Source organism: Gymnoscopelus braueri, assembly GCF_963280865.1.
Source record: "Gymnoscopelus braueri genome assembly, chromosome: 22".
In the NCBI taxonomy this organism is placed as follows: Eukaryota; Metazoa; Chordata; class Actinopteri; order Myctophiformes; family Myctophidae; genus Gymnoscopelus; species Gymnoscopelus braueri.
Window position 1 is genome coordinate 8371856 of NC_137624.1, and position 17442 is coordinate 8389297.

Consider the following 17442-nt stretch of genomic DNA (forward strand, 5'->3'; position numbering starts at 1 on the left):
GTAAAAGTCTGGAATTAAAAATGTACTTGAGTAAAAGTACAAAAGTATTGGTATCAAAATGTACTTAAAGTACCAAAAGTAAAAGTACTAAAATAAAAATAGCAGATCTACAAGCTCACAACGCGTCGCTTGTAGATCGTCTATTTTCAAATAGCCTAGGTATAAAATAGGGCTAAAGTGGTTAATGTATGTTTTATAATGTAATAATTTATATCCGCAAAGTAACTAGAACTAAAGTTTTTAGTGGAGTAAAAGTACAATATTTGCCTGAGATGTAGTGGAGCAGAAGTAAAAGTATTGAAAATGGGAAATACCCCAGTAAAGTAAAAGTACCTCAAAATTGTACTTAATTACAGTACTTGAGTAAATGTACTTAGTTACTTTACACCACTGTCTACAAGGTTATTTTCGATATTTTAAAAATGTTTTTTTTTTTAGATTATTATAATAATAACTAAAAAGGAATGGTTTTGGACGTACAAGGTTTTCCTCCCGACAGTGACGATATGCTTTATTGTTGGGTGACAAAAAGGGGGGAAAATACACATCTCCATGAAAGAAAAAAAGAATAAAAAAAACACATATCTGCTTGGCTTCAATAATCTTTTGGCTCGCATGACAAATCCATCTTTTTGCCAAGAAGACAATGAGTTCCTGCATTTCCATCTTGTTTTCTTCACCGAGGACTTTATCTACCAAAAAGTGACTCAACGTTTTGTTGCACGTGGTAACCAGGCCAAAACACACACCGCAGCCTCTTCTCTGACTCTCTACGTCACGGGCAGTGGTGGAAAGTACATTTACTCAAGTACTGTACTGAAGTATTTTGAGGTACTTACTGGAGTATTTCCAATTGTCTATACTTTTACTTCTACTCCACTACATCTCAGAGGCAAATATTGTACTTTTAATCCACTACAATTATCTGAAAACTTTAGTTACTAGTTTCTTTGCTGATATAAACGGCTATTTGAAAATAGCAGATCCACATCGCGACGCGGTGTGAGCTTGCAGATCTGCTATTTTCAAACATTGTAGTACTTTTACTTTTGGTACTTTAAGTACATTTTGATACCAATACTTTTGTACTTGAACGTTGAATTCTGGACTTTTTCTTGTAACAGAGTACTTCTACATTGCAGTATTGATACTTTTACTTAAGCAAAACATTTGAGTACTTTTTCCACCACTGCGTCACGGGCAATGTTCCCTCTCATTTTTCATCGGTCTGAACAAAAATATTCAAACCCCCCGAGAGTAACTTGAACGACTGCTGAGCAACGTCTGACGTGTGCACCGGTCACCTTGACACCACCTGTCCAACCGTTAGATCATGTAAAGTTATGGCTTTTTCTAAACTTCTTGGCTAGTTCAGGCAGATACTGTACACTCGAGAGGTTTATACGCTATGCAGAACCATGTGGGCGATGTACTGTATGCAGTCAGTGGTGTAAAGTAACTAAGTACATTTACTCAAGTACTGTACTTAAGGTATTTTGACTTTACTGGAGCATTTCCAGTTTTCAGTGCTTTTACTTCTACTCCACTACTGTACATCTCAGAGGCAAATATTATACTTTTACTCCACTACAATTATTTAAAAACTTTAGTTACTAGTTACTTTATAGATTTGGATTATTATTACAAAACATACATTAACCACTTCATCCCTTTATACTTTGGCTATTTGAAAATAGCAGATCTACAAGCTCACAACGTGTCGCAAGCGACGCGTTGTAAGCTTGTAGATCTGCTATTTTCAAAAGATACATGACGATACATGACGATACATGACGAACTTGTGAGATGGGACATACTGCATAATGAGTACTTTTACTTTTGTACTTTAAGTACATTTTGATACATACTTTTGTACTTTTATTCAAGTAGATTTTGAATTCTGGACTTTTTACTTGTAAGGGCACGGCCAAACCGCACTTTTATTTTACCTCTGGGGCGGAATCTGCCAATGCTTTGTCAATGCAAATGCGTGGATTCATGGTCTTGCAGATTTTTTCCAAGAATCCACGCATTTGCATTGACAAAGCATTGGCAGATTCTGCCCCAGAGGTAAAATAAAAGTGCGGTGTGAGTATTTCTACATTGCAGTATTGATACTTTTACTTAAGTAAACAATTAGAGTACTTTTTCCACCACTGACTGTATGTGTTGGCGGTCTACTGAAGCTCACCTGATTCATTGCACTTCCTCTTGCTGTCAGTGCTGCCACTGATGTTGCATGTGCTTTTTTTTGCTCCCACCGCCCCAGCACCACCAGTAAGCTCTGCTCTCCCTAAAGGTTCTGTTTTCCCCTGGGGGTTATAGATGTATATCTCCCTGCTCTTAAATGGTTGTCTGCTAATGGGCTGAGCAGGGAGCAATGTATAGCAGAGCCTGAACGCCAAGATCAAATATAATAATCACACTTTACATTTTATAAATACAAATTTCTCAAACTATTATTGGTCTCAAACGATTTGCGCGTTATCTGACTGAAAAGTCGATGCATTTGTTTTGATACAAACCCATCGGCCATGCTGGTTAATGTACTTCAGTCAGATAACTCACGAATAGATTGAACCAATATTATAGACCGAATATATATTTAACCAATATACAGAGAATACAAGTGTGAATACAAGGGTGGATGTAATATTGTATCTTGGCGTTCAGGCTCTGCCACATTATTCTCCTTGCTCAGCACAATTTAGACAACCATCATTAACCATTAAGAGCAGGGAGATAGATATATAATAACAACCCCCCATGGAGAACAGACCAATAGCAGAGCCCACTGGTGGTGCTGGGAGCAAACGCTGCATGACAACAACCATAACACACAAAGCGGAAGGAACGCAGACTTAGGTGAGCTTAAATAACCCGCCCAATTGGACAGCTGATTGCCACGTCAGTGTATGACGTATGGGTCTTGCATGACGCTGTATACAGCCACATAGTAATGAGCATGCACATAACCTCTCGAGTGTATGCTGCCTGAACTAACTCGCAGGCTAAGTATAATGTACAGTAGGACCGCATTTTCAAACTGTCAGGTGCTGGCTCGCTGGGACGGTAGTTTTTCAGGTGATCAGGGAAAACATTTGTTGTGATTCTCATTTTGGAGACAGATACAGTAGCTACACTGTAGCAGTATGTAGGCTAAGCTCTCTCTGTTTAGTGTGTGTGTGTGTGTGAGAGAGAGAGAGAGAGAGAGAGAGAGAGAGTGTCAAACCAGGGTAGGCGCTTACAGGACGTGTTGATTCAGACTGATGTCTGATCGGCGTCCTCAATTGATTACTGTAGACGATACTGGGACACACAAACTCTTTTGGACCACCCAGAGGGAGGGGGGGTTCCAGGGGGTCCCCAGCTAAATGATTGATAGTTAGGAACCAAATGACCCTTACAGCTCTGTATAACTCTGAGAGAGTAGAAATGGAATCAAATGGACCACTGGTTGTGAATCGCTGCTTTAAATGGTTATAGGGTTAGCTTGCAGTCAGGTGCATGTGTGTGTGTGTGTGTGTGTGTGTGTGTGTGTGTGTGTGTGTGTGTGTGTGTGTGTGTGTGTGTGTGTGTGTGTGTGTGTGTGTGTGTGTGTAACATTTTAAATGTTTAAAGGTAGAGTAAGTGATGTTTTTTGGTTAAAACAATATGTTTTTTGTTAAAAGGCTAAAGCACTGTATTCTGATAGTAATCATTGCTATGGAGTGTTGTTCAGTAACAGGGGTCTCCCTGTCTCTCCAGCTCTTTAATACACAGGAAAGACATTTTCAGGTGGGTTGCAAATTTTCAGCCAATCAGGAGAGAGTGCCCATTTATAAAGCTTCATTTCGTTCCAGTTGCAATTTTGTCTGCTCCTTTCTTTCTGTCATCACTTCCAATTTCGCTTGTTTAACCCATTAAGACCTGGGACGCATCTGTGTCATTTTTAGATTTGAGCTAAAAAGCATTATTTTACACTTTGGCTATTCAGAAATAGCAGATATACAAGCTCATAGCCCAGCACCGAGTGCCACGCTACGAGCTTGTAGATCTGCTATTTTTGAAAAATCCTGAACATTTTTGCAAATCTTTGAATATAATATTTTTAAAGCGAACATTTGTACTCAAAGGGTGCCAATGACGTCGCCGACGTCATTTTTTTTTTTTTTCAGAACCCAAGATATCATGATTTGAAGATGTGCTGCTCCATTCACTTCTTGTTTAACATCTTACTGAAAAAGGCTGTATCTCGCTTCCTAAGCACTTTTTTTTTACAATGTATATTTGGCTCTGGCACTCGGAGCCAAACTGCCAGAAATAAGTCAGGCACTGAATGAGTTAATGGGTTAATCAATATCCTGTCTGAGTTCTCTATCTGGATTGGATAAAATTGGTATCCCGACTCCCGTTTAATAAAGAGCTCTGTAGCAATGAGTACCATCAAAATATATAGTTAACTAACACTTATTTTAGCCAAAGAAAATCACTCACCCTGACTTTAAAGGATTAGCTTGCAGTGAGGTGTGTGTGTGTGTGTGTGTGTTGTGTGATATTTTACCTCCTCTGGGCAGTGACTCGTTGAACAGGCCCTCTGTGGTCTCACAGGTGCTGCCGTCGCCTCCACACACACGACATCTGTCTTCTTTGGCGTCGGAGCCCAGGATGTTGTCACAGCCCACATGCTAGCGTAAAGGACAACAACACACATACTGTCTGAGCTACACTTTTATGCTGGCATAAAAAGCAGTGGTTCTCAAACTTTTTCAAGTCAACCCAAAATAATCTAAAATAGCAGATGTACAAGCTTGGAGATCTGCTTTTTTTTAATAGCCAACGTATAAATGGATAAAGTGGTTAAAATGATTGTGATGCTATGTTAACTTTTTGCTGGGGACCCCCCGGAAGCCCATGTATGTCTGTCTGTCTGTCTGTCTGTGTGTTTGTCTCCACTTATCTCTCTCATGTCCCTTCCCAGTACAACACACACACACACACACACACACACACACACACACACACACACACACACACACACACACACACACACACACACACACACACACACACACACACACACACACACACACACACACACACACACACACACACACACACACACACACACACACACACACACACACCATGCTTTATTTAAAAAGAAAACGGAATCAAAGTAATGTTGTGGCCATAAGAGGCTGTTTTGCATGCCAAACAGGATTCAGCTTGTACGGTCAGACAGACGTCAAAGCAAGAACTTTACATGAGTCCAGAAGAGTTATGGGAAAAGAACACACACACACACACACACACACACACACACACACACACACACACACACACACACACACACACACACACACACACACACACACACACACACACACACACACACACACACACACACACACACACACACACACACACGCACACACACGCAGATCTCATTGTGAGCTCGAATGCATAAAACAATGTCAAATTCCCGGATCCCTATTACCAAACAACTTAACGCTGTATTGTCCCGCCACTCAATATATACCATTTTAAATGTATTTTAATCATTGTTTATAAACAAAACCACCCAAATTGTAATAATGACAATGCCTTGACAATGTCTTTCATAATGTCCCCAATATGTCTGCCGTGTGAATTTCCTGTTCTATTGGTTGAAAACACAATGTGCGCTGCAGCCTGTCGGTGGCTGATAAGAGGGTTGAAGACCGAACCTAAAGTCCTGTACAATCAAATGTCAGCAATGCGAGCTTGTATATCTGCTATTTTTCGTGACACACACGCATACATATATATTTTAGCAACATTTTTAAATGACAGATGCTTTGCCGATAGGGGTGTGCCGATATATCGTCCCGCGATCAATTTCCCTGGGATCCATTTGAATGACCACCTGTGGATCCCTGGACCCACTACATTGAAAACTGTATATCGTTGCTGTCGGGCAGAAACCTCCTTATCTCCATATTTTAACCTTTTGTGTTTTTTTCGTCAAATTAACGCCCTACTCAATCATGCTACAGCGCCACACAAAAGCATCAAAAACAGCGGATCTGCTTGTCGATCTGCTACTTTTGCTAATTTTGAATTTGAATCCTGAAAATCCTGGACATATGAGGTTTCCACCCGGAAGAGACGGTATATGTTGGGGCTTGAGCGTCATGCACCACCACCAAACCTTTGTGTCCATTTACCTTGCATTCTCCGTTGATACAGATGTCCAGGGAATCAGCCTGGCAGCGCGTGCCGTCGATAACGGCGGGCGAGCGCTCAGTGTAGAAGTTATAGCCTTCCGCCAAGCAATTTAACGCACAGGGCTTCACACCACCTGAGTTACACACAATACACATTGAAAGGATTGTACCAGTATAGTGCATAGACTACAGTACCCACGATGCATTGGGCTGTGTGGACTTCCATACCAGGAACGGATCCCACTTCTGACACCATGTATAAATGAGGAAGACGGGGACACCGTGGAGCAACGCAATGTCAACAAGTTTACTAGTAACCAGCAAGTCCATATAGCCAATGCATCATGGGTACTGTAGTCTATGCAGTACTGCTAGAAGGATAAGTTACACATAAACTGTAGTTCAGTCCCACACTGAAATCTTAACAACATGAACCCCTAACGTTGCTATTCTGGGGAGAACATTTTGGGGGGAAATAGCAGATCTACAAGCTCACAACAATGTGTCGCAACACAACGAGTTGTGAGCATTGTAGACGTGCTATTTGGGAAAGATTTTGGGATACTGTTGACAGTTTTTTGCCTATAACCATGCTCAGATTAGGGCATTTCTGCGTAATTTCCGATATCGATAAAAAAGACAAATCTATTATATATCGGTCTAACTCTTATTAGTCTCCTAGCCTGTCCAGCAGCAATGTTGATTTTGACAGCAAATTTTGTTTAGTTTTAGTCATAGTCTTTTGAATAAAATTCCATTTAGTTTTAGTCATATTTTAGTCATCCGAAATGTTTCAGTTTTTGTCTAGTTTCGTCGACCTAATATCACAAGAGTATAGTCGACTAAAATGCATTTTGGCGGTGCCTTGATGGCGTCGTAATGGCTGATTTTACACTTGGTTGCATGCTGAAAATAGCCGATCTACAAGCTCACAACGTGTCGCGTTGTGAGCTTGTAGATCTGTTATTTTCAGAGCACAACACCCGAGCGCAACCAAACATAAAATGTTTTAGTTCTACTGGATCTCTTCTCCACTAGTCCTTCCCTAACATTTTAGTCTAGTTTTTATTTGTTGACGAAATTGTCAATATATTTAGTCTTAGTTTTAGTCATCGTAGCTTAGTTTTAATATAGTTTTCATCAGTGAAAAAAGGTAGTCGACGAACATTTTTCGTCATAGTTTTAGTCTACAAAATCAACACTGTCCAGCAGGCAGGGGGGGGGCAGACATAGTAATAGGACCCGAAACAGCAGAGGGGTCATCAAACGCACTGCAGTGCTGCTACTATGCTGCGGAATCTGAGGAATTCTCTGGCCATCAAAAGAAGCCTCCTCACTGTTGGTGTTAGCTGGGTACACAAGACAGACAGACAGACAGGCCTGCAGACTGTTACTGATGAGGCAGAAAGGATGACAGGGCACTGTTTGGGAAGGTCCAGTGTCCACAAAGACACTGGTTCCCAACATAGGGCCCCGGGGACCACCAAAGGGTCGGAATGGACCCTTTGGTGTCCATTCCGACAAGGTCTGCTAACTCTTGAGAGAGTACACATGGGACCAAATGGACCCTTACAGGTCTGTTGACTCTTGCGAGAGTAACAAATGGAACCAACTAGACCCTCAACAAGGTCTGTTGACTCTCGAGAGTGTACAACACATGGAACCAAATGGACCCTTACAGGTCTGTCAACTCTTGAGAGTTAACCAGTGGTGGAAAGTAACTAAGTACATTTACTTAAGTACTGTACTTAAGGACAATTTTGAGGTATTTGTACTTTACTTGAGTATTTCCAATTTCCAGTGCTTTTACTTCTACTCCACTGCATCTCGGATCCAAATACACTAGAATCATTTGAAAACTTTAGTTACTAGTTACTTTTCAGATATAAATTATTATATTATGAAACATACATTAACCACTTTAGCCCTATTTTATACATAGGCTATTTTCAAACATTTTAGTACTTTTACTTTTGGTACTTATGTACATTTTGATGCCAATACTTTTATACTTTTACTCAAGTAAATTTGGAACTCTGGACTTTTACTTGTAACAGAGTATTTCTATATTGCAGTATTGGTACTTTTACTTAAGTAAAGAATTTGAGTACTTTTTCCACCACTGGAGTTAACTCACTGACAGCCAGCATGGTGAGTCAGTGGGATACAAGAGCAGTGACAACACAGACATGTGTGTGGGGGGAGGAAATCAATTGGCATAACGAACTAAATTGGGGAGAAAAGGGTGGTAAAAAAAAAACAAGGTGGGAAAATATAAATAAATAATGAATGCATTGATTTGTTTGTGAACTCACCACCAGTGTAGGGCTTCCAGTTGTAGTACTTCCCACGGAAAGGCATGCTGTCGAAGTCGGCACACTGCTTCTCGCGGAAATCGCGAGATCCCACGGGGCACGCCTACAACACAAGATGGGAATATCGTTGCTGTCGGGGCAGAAACCTCTGATCTTCATATTTTAACTTTTCGTTTTTTTTTTTTTGTAAATTAAAGCCCTACTTGATCATACTACAGGGCAGTGGTGGTAAAAGTACTCTCATTTGATACTTAAGTAAAAGTATCAATACCGCAATGTAAAAAAATACTCTGTTACAAGTAAAAGTCTGGAATTAAAAATGTACTTCAGTAAAAGTACAAAAGTATTGGCATCAAAATGTACTCAAAGTACCAAAAGTAAAAGTACTCGTTAGGCAGAATGTCCCATTTCACAAGTTTTGAAATGTACACAAATCTTTTGAAAATAGCAGATGTACAAGCTCACAATGTGTCGCATCGCGACGCATTGTGAGCTTGTAGATCGGCTATTTTCAAATGGCCGAAATGTATATAGGGCTGAAGTGGGTAATGTATGTTTTGTAATATAAAGAAAATTAAAAAGAAAAAAATAAAGCCATCCCACAGACAAACGGGCACCTGACACTTAACATTATTACTGTACACATAAACATGCACTCATGCACATACACACATCCTCCTATAATTTGACAATTATAATTTGGGACGCGCCGGCGTTTAACCCCACGTTTGCAACTACTTTCGCCTGCGCACTTCACCGGGTATGGTCTAGTATACATAATGTACATACTGTGTACCAGTGGTTCTCAAACTCTAATTAATTCGATCTTTTTGTTATTGTTGGTATTGTTGCTACATTTACAATGTTCAATCTTCATTGTATCGAATCTTGGTGTTCCTAAGTGAGAGAGCGATGTGGTTGTTTTTCAGGTTTTTCTTTTCTTTTCTTTTTTTTTTGGAGAGCCTGCTTTGTTGTTCATGCGTTGCTCTGTGATGGATAATAGCACAACGCAGTCAGTCTATGGCTGTGTGGATAATTAGAAACATAAAGACGGCCCTGGATGCCAGAGACACACATCTTCTTGGTTCTAGATGTGTGTTTCTGGGCCTCAGTGGGATGGTACAGCAAGAGACGGAGGGGGGGGGGGGGCATTATTGGTGAGAGAGGGTCCACCGAAACCACAAACACAAAAAAAATCCCCCCCCCCCCACTCCGGGGACAAATAAAAACTCTTAGTGAGTCCAGGGTCAAAGCCGTATTTCACAGGGCCAGAGAGTGTTCTGATCCGATGTCAGCACGCAGAGCCTTGAAACCCACACAGAGGGTGACTTTCATTACCACTTAACCACATGAGCCCCCCCCCACCCCCCCCTTCTGGAGGGGAGCGAACATTCGGCGACAATAGGCGATCTAAAACGGTGGTCCTCAACGGTGGTTCCCAGGAACAGTGGGGTCGTCCCCAGCAAAAGTAGTTAATACAGCACAGTAGTTAATACAGCACTTTATCCATTTAAATGTTGGCTATTCAAAAATAGCAGATCTATGTTTGGAAGATTTTGAATCATTTAGCAAAACCTTTTCAGATGGGGGCGGTCCGCGGCCAAATATCAACCAATTTGGGGGTTCCTTGACATGAAAAAGTTTGAGAACCACTGATCTAAAAGCTCACGATCGGCTATTTCCGCCGAAGAGATTTGATATACGAGGTAAAAAAGTAAGGGGGGGGCCCGGGGCCTAGCAATAGACCCTCTGGGGGACCCCCGCCCGGTCGACAAAGCACACAGGGGTTTAAGTGGTTAAGTGTCAGCCGATCCGGCAGCTCTTTAAGCGGTGCACATCAAACATGCCGATTGCGTCAGAAGAACAACATCGTTAACACAGCAGTGATGTTGCAACGGTGATGGATTGACAACAGAATACCAGACAGGTTACATATGGGCTGATCCATCCATGTCTGAACTTTTATTTGTAAAGAGCGGATCCTATTCCTCCTATGTGTTCATTAGTTTGTGGTACTGTTTGATATATATATATATATATATATATATATATATATATATATATATATATATTGTCGCTGTCAGTGGAAACCTTAGGGTCCAAAATCGTTTTTCATCATTACATTTTTTTAAATAAAATATAGTGAAAATATTTCACTCTCGTATGACAAAGCATGGCATGAATTTACGACAAAAAAAACGTATAAAGTTGAAATATGGAGATTCAAGGTTTCTGCCAGACAGCAACAATATACTATGCTATTTGTGTGCGTGCGTGTGCGCGTGCCTGCCTGCGTGCGTGTGTGTGTGCGTGTGTGTGTGTGTGTGTGTGTTTGTGTGTGTGTGAAAGCTGGAGCCGGGGGGGATGTTTGTGTACTGTGTGTGTGTGTGTGTGTGTGTGTGTGTGTGTGTGTGTGCGTGCGTGCGTGCGTGCGTGCGTGCGTGCGTGCGTGCGTGCGTGCGTGCGTGCGTGCGTGCGTGCGTGCGTGCGTGCGTGCGTGCGTGCGTGCGTGCGTGCGTGCGTGCGTGCGTGCGTGTGCGTGTGCGTGTGCGTGTGCGTGTGTGTAGGTGCTCACACACATTTGCTTTGGAAGGCGGTGTGGTCAGGGTAATGAAATATTGGTTTGGGATGTTGTTTGTTTTCCAAAGTAAACACTCGCTGCTTGCTCTCAGCTGTTATTTTTAAGACTGCGGTTGAATATCCACCGGGGCCCCTAACTGGCTCAATTTTCACCTTATGAAAAAAAAGAGAAGGAAAAAAACGGCCACCTAGATATAGTTTAAACTGAGTTATGAATTTCCAGCCATGCAAAATATTGCTTTTTAGAGCAAGGCTCCAGACCAATTTTTTCTTTTCTTTTTTAAAGAAGTCCACATATTGCTTTTCATGGAATCCGCAGGGGGAACATGGCATTGTGATTGACAACACAATGTCTCAATCGAAAGGACAAACAGAGCTTGAAACAATGGATGAGAAAGAAAAAAATAATTACGGAATTCACCACAGAAATTGCTAATCATGACCCTATGCAGTTTCAGTTAAAATTTTCAGGGTTTTTTTCGTCTTGTTGTCCGGGACCAGTGGAAAGAAAACTAAGTACATCTCAGAGGCAAATGTTGTACTTTTACTCCACTACAATTATTTGAAAACTTCAGTTACTAGTTACTTTTCAGATATAAATTATGATATTATGAAACATACATTGACCACTTTAGCCCTATTTTATACCTAGGCTATTTGAAAATAGCAGATCTACAAGCTCACAACGCATCGCATCGCGACGCGTTGTGAGCTTGTAGATCTGCTATTTTCAAACATTTAAGTACTTTTACTTTTGGTACTTTAAGTACATTTTGATGCCAATACTTTTGCACTTTTACTCAAGTCAATTTTGAATTTCGGACTTTTACTTGTAACAGAGTATTTCTACAATGCAGTATTGATACTTTTACTTAAGCAAGAAATGTGAGTACTTTTTCCACCACTGTCCGGGACTAAACCCAATGTTGGGAAGCTTACATGTCGTCTCTGTTGGGTCTCTGTTGGGTTTGTACTTTTACTCAAGTACATTTTGAATTCTTTTGAATTTGAATTATTTTGAATTTTGAATTTTGAATTTTGAATTTTGAATTTTGAATTTTGAATTTTGAATTTTGAATTTTGAATTTTGAATTTTTACTTGTAAGGGCGCGGTCCCACCAAAATATGGTTGCCCACTGTTAAACTCAGGTGGTGTGCGGCCGACAGTTTTTCTCAGCCAGCGCATTCTAAAAAACGGAGTGACCCACCTGTCACTCACTTTCAGGACCCTCCCATGCAACAGCTACAACCAGTTGCTCTATCGCAAGCACCATGTCGCTTCCTGAGTCTTGGGACGGTCCGCCTTCGACTCACCCAATTGGACAGAGGGGGAAAACAAACGCAAGGTGTGTGCGACGCGCGGAAAGATGCGCAACACCATCAATCCACACGATTCTCATTGTAAAAGCATTGGCAGATTCCGCCCCATAGGTAAAACAAAATTGCGGCGAGACCGCGCCCTAACAGAATTTTGTATTGATACTTTTACTTAAGTCAAAATTGTGAGTACTTTTTCCACCACAGCGCTATTCGCTGTCGCAAGAACCTCTTTTTCGGGTGTTTCGCCCAGGTGGACGTGGTTTTGAGGTTAGGTTTAGGCATAGTTTCTGTGAGGTTAAGGTTAGGTTTAGGCATATAGTTTCTGTGAAGTTAAGGTTAGGATTAGGGTTTGGCAAATAATAATATATATAATAATATAGGCCTTAGGGATTTATTTGTCACAGTATATTTGCACATTATGTGAAATTTGGAAAGGCATAAAAACCCAAACGAACAGAGGCTCCTCCATGCACTGTCATCCTCCGACGAGGCGCTGCCAAACACAAGACAGAAAGAGAGGGAGCAGCGATTCGCCAGCAAATAAATAGAAAAAAGAAAGAAGTAAGGAGGATGACCAGCCACGCTGTGACGGGCCAAACCCATTCCAGGTCAGAGCGCTTCAACAGACCCAAACTGCTACAACCATTACAAACCAGAGGCAGAGCATCCATCACAATGTACAGTTTAGTTTCCAAGTCACTTGTATACTTTTGCTCCACATACCAAGCAGACTGACTGCGATAGGCAGGGGGGGGAGCAAGAAGCAGTGGTGGACATAGTATATACTCAAGTGAATACTCAAGTGTTCAATATTACAAAGTACATTTTCATAAATTGTCAGAAATGGTCACAGCATATTGAAATTAGCGGCGGCACGTTGTGAGCTTGTAGATCGGCTATTTTCACCATATTTGAACATCGTACGTTTAGGGATCCCAAGAGTCCCTTCCTAGAAATGTAAGTGGAGTCAAAATTACAATTGTTCTATTTAAAATAGCGGCTTGAAAGTCATCAACTTAGGGAAAAAAATAAAAAAAATAAAAGTACTTGAGTAACAGTACTCAAGTAAATGCACTCAGTTATACTGTCCACCGCTGCCAAGAAAGCCATGCATATAATAAACTCACGTCGGTGTTACAGGATCTGTAGCGCTTCCTCTCTCCCAGACAGTATTTGCCTCCTCCCGAGGGGCTGGGAGACACAAAGAGAGAGAGAATGAATGATTAGAACAGTGGTTCTCAAACTTTTTCATGTCAAGGACCCCAAAAATGATATGTACTTGGCAGGACCCCCAATCTCAAAAATATTTTGTGCCAGGGACCTGCAGAAGCAAAGATTTGAGTAAAAGAAATTCCCATTAGAAAATATGTATATTCAAAGATTTGCACAAATTTGATTGTGATGCTATATTAACACATTTTGCTGGGGGACCCCCTGGTACGCCTCCCAAGAACCCCTGGGGGTCCCCGGACCCCACTTTGAGAACCAATGGATTAGAAGACAAACTGCTGGCTGCCAGCGCAGTGAGAGAGAGAGAGAGAGAGAGAGAGAGAGAGAGAGAGAGAGAGAGAGAGAGAGAGCGGCCTGTCAGTCAATCGCATCAATCATTACAATCATTCACAGATGACATTTTGTATTGAATAAGTTATACGCTTGTGACATTCACTTTGTTTACTGTTTGTTTACGTCTTCTAAAGAGCATTTTATGGTCTTTGAGATAACTACACACAGAAGAATAAAAGTACCGGCTGGAACCCGAAACGGGTTCTTCAGAGTCACACCATGGAAGAGAACCATTTTCGGTTCCTAAAAGAACCGTTTTTTTGCACCAAGGTTCTTTAAAAGAACCCTTAAAGAAGTAGTTCACCCCAAAAAATCATATTTTCTATCAATTACACACCCCATGAAGCCTTGAATACATGGAGATTTTTTAGTTTTGGTCGCATTCCTAAGCCAATAATTTGAGTCTCCGGAAGGAGACTCAAATGCAGGTCAATTGAGTCTCCTACCGGAGACTCCACCGGTCATCTAATTATTGCCTTAGGAATGTGACAAAAACTAAGAAATCTCCATGAATTCAAGGCTTCATGGGGTGTGTAATTGATAGAAAATAAGTCATGTTTTGGGTGAACTACTCCTTTAACCACTTAAACCCCTGCCTACAGCAGTGGTTCCCAAACTGGGGGTGGGGACCCCCAGGAGGGTCCCCAAATTATTTTGGGGGGGTACCCAGATGATTAGCATCACTACAATAAGGGAGCATAAGACAGTAGAATTAATTATGTATAACGACGCACACAAGGGGCAACGGTAATTGACTTTCCGTGATTGAGTAGCAATACGGTGGTGTGCGACTATAGTAACATCTTATGATTAGTCAGGCATAACTCTAACCCCAACCCCTATCATAAAACAACCAGTTCGCTTATGTGGCCATGGGAAATTGTCCGCAAAACATCTATTTCTCAAAGTCTAACTATAGACGACTTAACAGACAACGTCACACTGATAAGAACCAGTATGCGCTCGCAGGCCGGCAGCAAATGAACTCCACCACTCATAAGATGCAATGTTAAAGTGGTCACAGCCTCACGAGTAAAAATGCATCCCATCAAACTTTCAGATGCTGTTTTTCTCCCAGTATGGAGGAAGAATGCTTAGGATTTTTACTGTGATCTCTCGCTCTTGAAATATATAATCCTTGGTTTCTGTTCTGTATGAACAATAATAACAATTCAAAGCAGTTGTCCGGTCCCCCAAACCCCGCCTCCAGTGGCTGTCATAAGAACGGAGGGAGCGCTCTATGATCATGGCACCAGAGCCTGCTTGGCTCACGCAGCTGCAGCCCGTCAAGCCTAATTTATGCTCTGTCCCGCGAAGGTGTCGTGCGCAGAGAATAGCAGACCTCCAAGCTCACAGCGGTCGCATCCGTGGCGCAGTTGTGAGCTTGTATGTCAGCTGTTCTCGGCGCGCAATACCGTTGCGCGATGAAGTATATATGTCTCGCTAGAGCGCACCTCACTAGCCAACACACAAGAGGAGGTTGAATGAACTCAAACCAGTGCACCCCAAAACAGCAGGTTTGGGGATCTGTTGGGAATTGATTACATGAAACAGTCACCTGTGCGCCCAGTCTCAATGTTGGTAAACAAATAATTGGTCTACACTTTCGAGGACATTTCGTGACCTCACAAGTGTAGGTTAATGCGTAGGTTAAGTCCACCTGTAAGGCAGCAGGCAGCAGCACCTGGCTGGATGTGTGTGTTCAGCTTGCTGTGGCTTACTTTGCCTACTTACGCTGGGCTGTCACAGTGCCTCAGGGAGGAGGACACGCCGCCGCCGCACGTCCTGCTGCACTCGCCCCACGTGGACCAGGGGCCCCAGCCCCCGTTGACGCTCTGCGGCCACGTACCGAACAGCACGCACTCGCCCTGGTAACACCACTGAGCGCACGCACACACACACACACACAAAAACACAAAGAGGAGGGTTAATCGAACTAATCTATTATAGAAAATAAACGTTGTCGATAATTACGAATATTTATTAACTAGATAAAGTGCTCCTCGGGGCACAGGTCTCCGCCAGGCCAGGTAGGTTATTGCGGGCCAGCAATGTTCGGAATTGAGTCATTATAGAGTTGAGTGGAATCGCTGCGCTGCGCGGCATTTTGTTCAAAGCGAACGACTTCTGCAAACTTTAGACACTAATCTTAGCCAATCAGGATGGAATATGAAAGACGGGACAGATCTGTCTTGATCACATGACTATAGAGATAATGTGTATCGATTTGCGTGATGTTTGGACAAAATCTGTAGGAGCAATATCAAAAATTGTGTTTTGTAAAAATTGGCCTCCTGGTGGCGCTATAAGAGGCTAATGTGAAAATGGTGGCATTTCTTCCTCGGCCTAGTGGGAATGTGCGTGCACAATTTCACGTACAGTAGATCAGGCCAACGGTGCCGGAGATAGCTGTTTTGCTGGGTGCAAAACATAGTCTCGGCCACGCCTTCGGCCTGGCTGCATGAGACAATAATCAATCACTGTTTTGGGCATGTCATTATAGGCAAAAGGATTCCATTTTTTTTTTTACTAATAATGTTTTTTTCACTGGTCTAAATGGTTGAACTAAGTTGTCCACAGTGTGCCAGAGAGAGCAGAGATTAAAGGCAGAGCATTGTCTTAACTGTGTCAGTAGGCTAAGAGGAGGTGTACACGGTCTGAGACACTGTAGCCTCGATCTCCAGACTTTTATTGTTTAGTTTTGCTACAAAATAAAAGCCTGGAGGAACGCGTCGGTGTACCCGGTATAGGAAGTGTTTCATTTCCCCAACCAACCAGAGTGCAGTGGGCGTCGCTCGTAATGTTGTGTTAACGGGCGGGGGTTGACGGACAGATCGGTGAACCAATGGGATCAGGCGCATTCTCTGCGCTTCTATACACCCGCCCCTCTATACACGAAATCAGGAGCGTTGGTGCAGCCTAGAGACACTGTAACCCATTAACACATTGACTGCCAGAGTTTATTCATAATGTACTCACCCCTGTGCCAGCAATTTGCGTGTTTTTTAATGTTTTAATTTTGTAATTTTTCATTCAAAAGCACATACGTCTGTCGTATGTGTTAAGCACATACGACAGTTCCACCAGTAGAGAGCAGCAAATCCACACATTGATCACCTCGCTCGCCCCCTCCCAAACAGGCCCACGTCATATCCTGTCATTCACCGGATGTTATGTTTTCGACAATCCCTGATCCGCTGATCGGCCTGAAAACGATGTGATACACTACAACGATGACTGTTAGTCACCCGGACCAAAGAAAATAGAAGTTGAGCTGTCCGTTCGTTTTTTATACCGTGTGAAAAACCGTGTTTTTCCCTATTCTGGCCGAAAATGACCGGAGAAAAACAATGTGACCCGGAAATGATTTTTTTTTTTTACATCGGGCTCCGGGTGAGTGTGACGTAAGTGGAAAACGAAAGTGCTGATGAGAAATAAACAGAGCCGTGCGATCACAGATTAAACAATGAAAATTC

General features: G+C 42.1%; 1 protein-coding gene across 1 annotated transcript in view; it reads right to left on the bottom strand.

The window, feature by feature from the left end:
• The window catches only part of adamts6 (ADAM metallopeptidase with thrombospondin type 1 motif, 6), a 120480-nt gene that overhangs the window by 39580 nt on the left and 63458 nt on the right, over positions 1–17442 (bottom strand). The window contains exons 13-17 of the mRNA XM_080419522.1: positions 15701–15846; positions 13531–13594; positions 8504–8606; positions 6189–6322; positions 4544–4667 (exon numbers count right to left, since the gene is read on the bottom strand). Coding sequence (XP_080275648.1) covers positions 4544–4667; positions 6189–6322; positions 8504–8606; positions 13531–13594; positions 15701–15846 — 571 coding nt within the window. The remainder of the gene's footprint in view (positions 1–4543; positions 4668–6188; positions 6323–8503; positions 8607–13530; positions 13595–15700; positions 15847–17442) is intronic.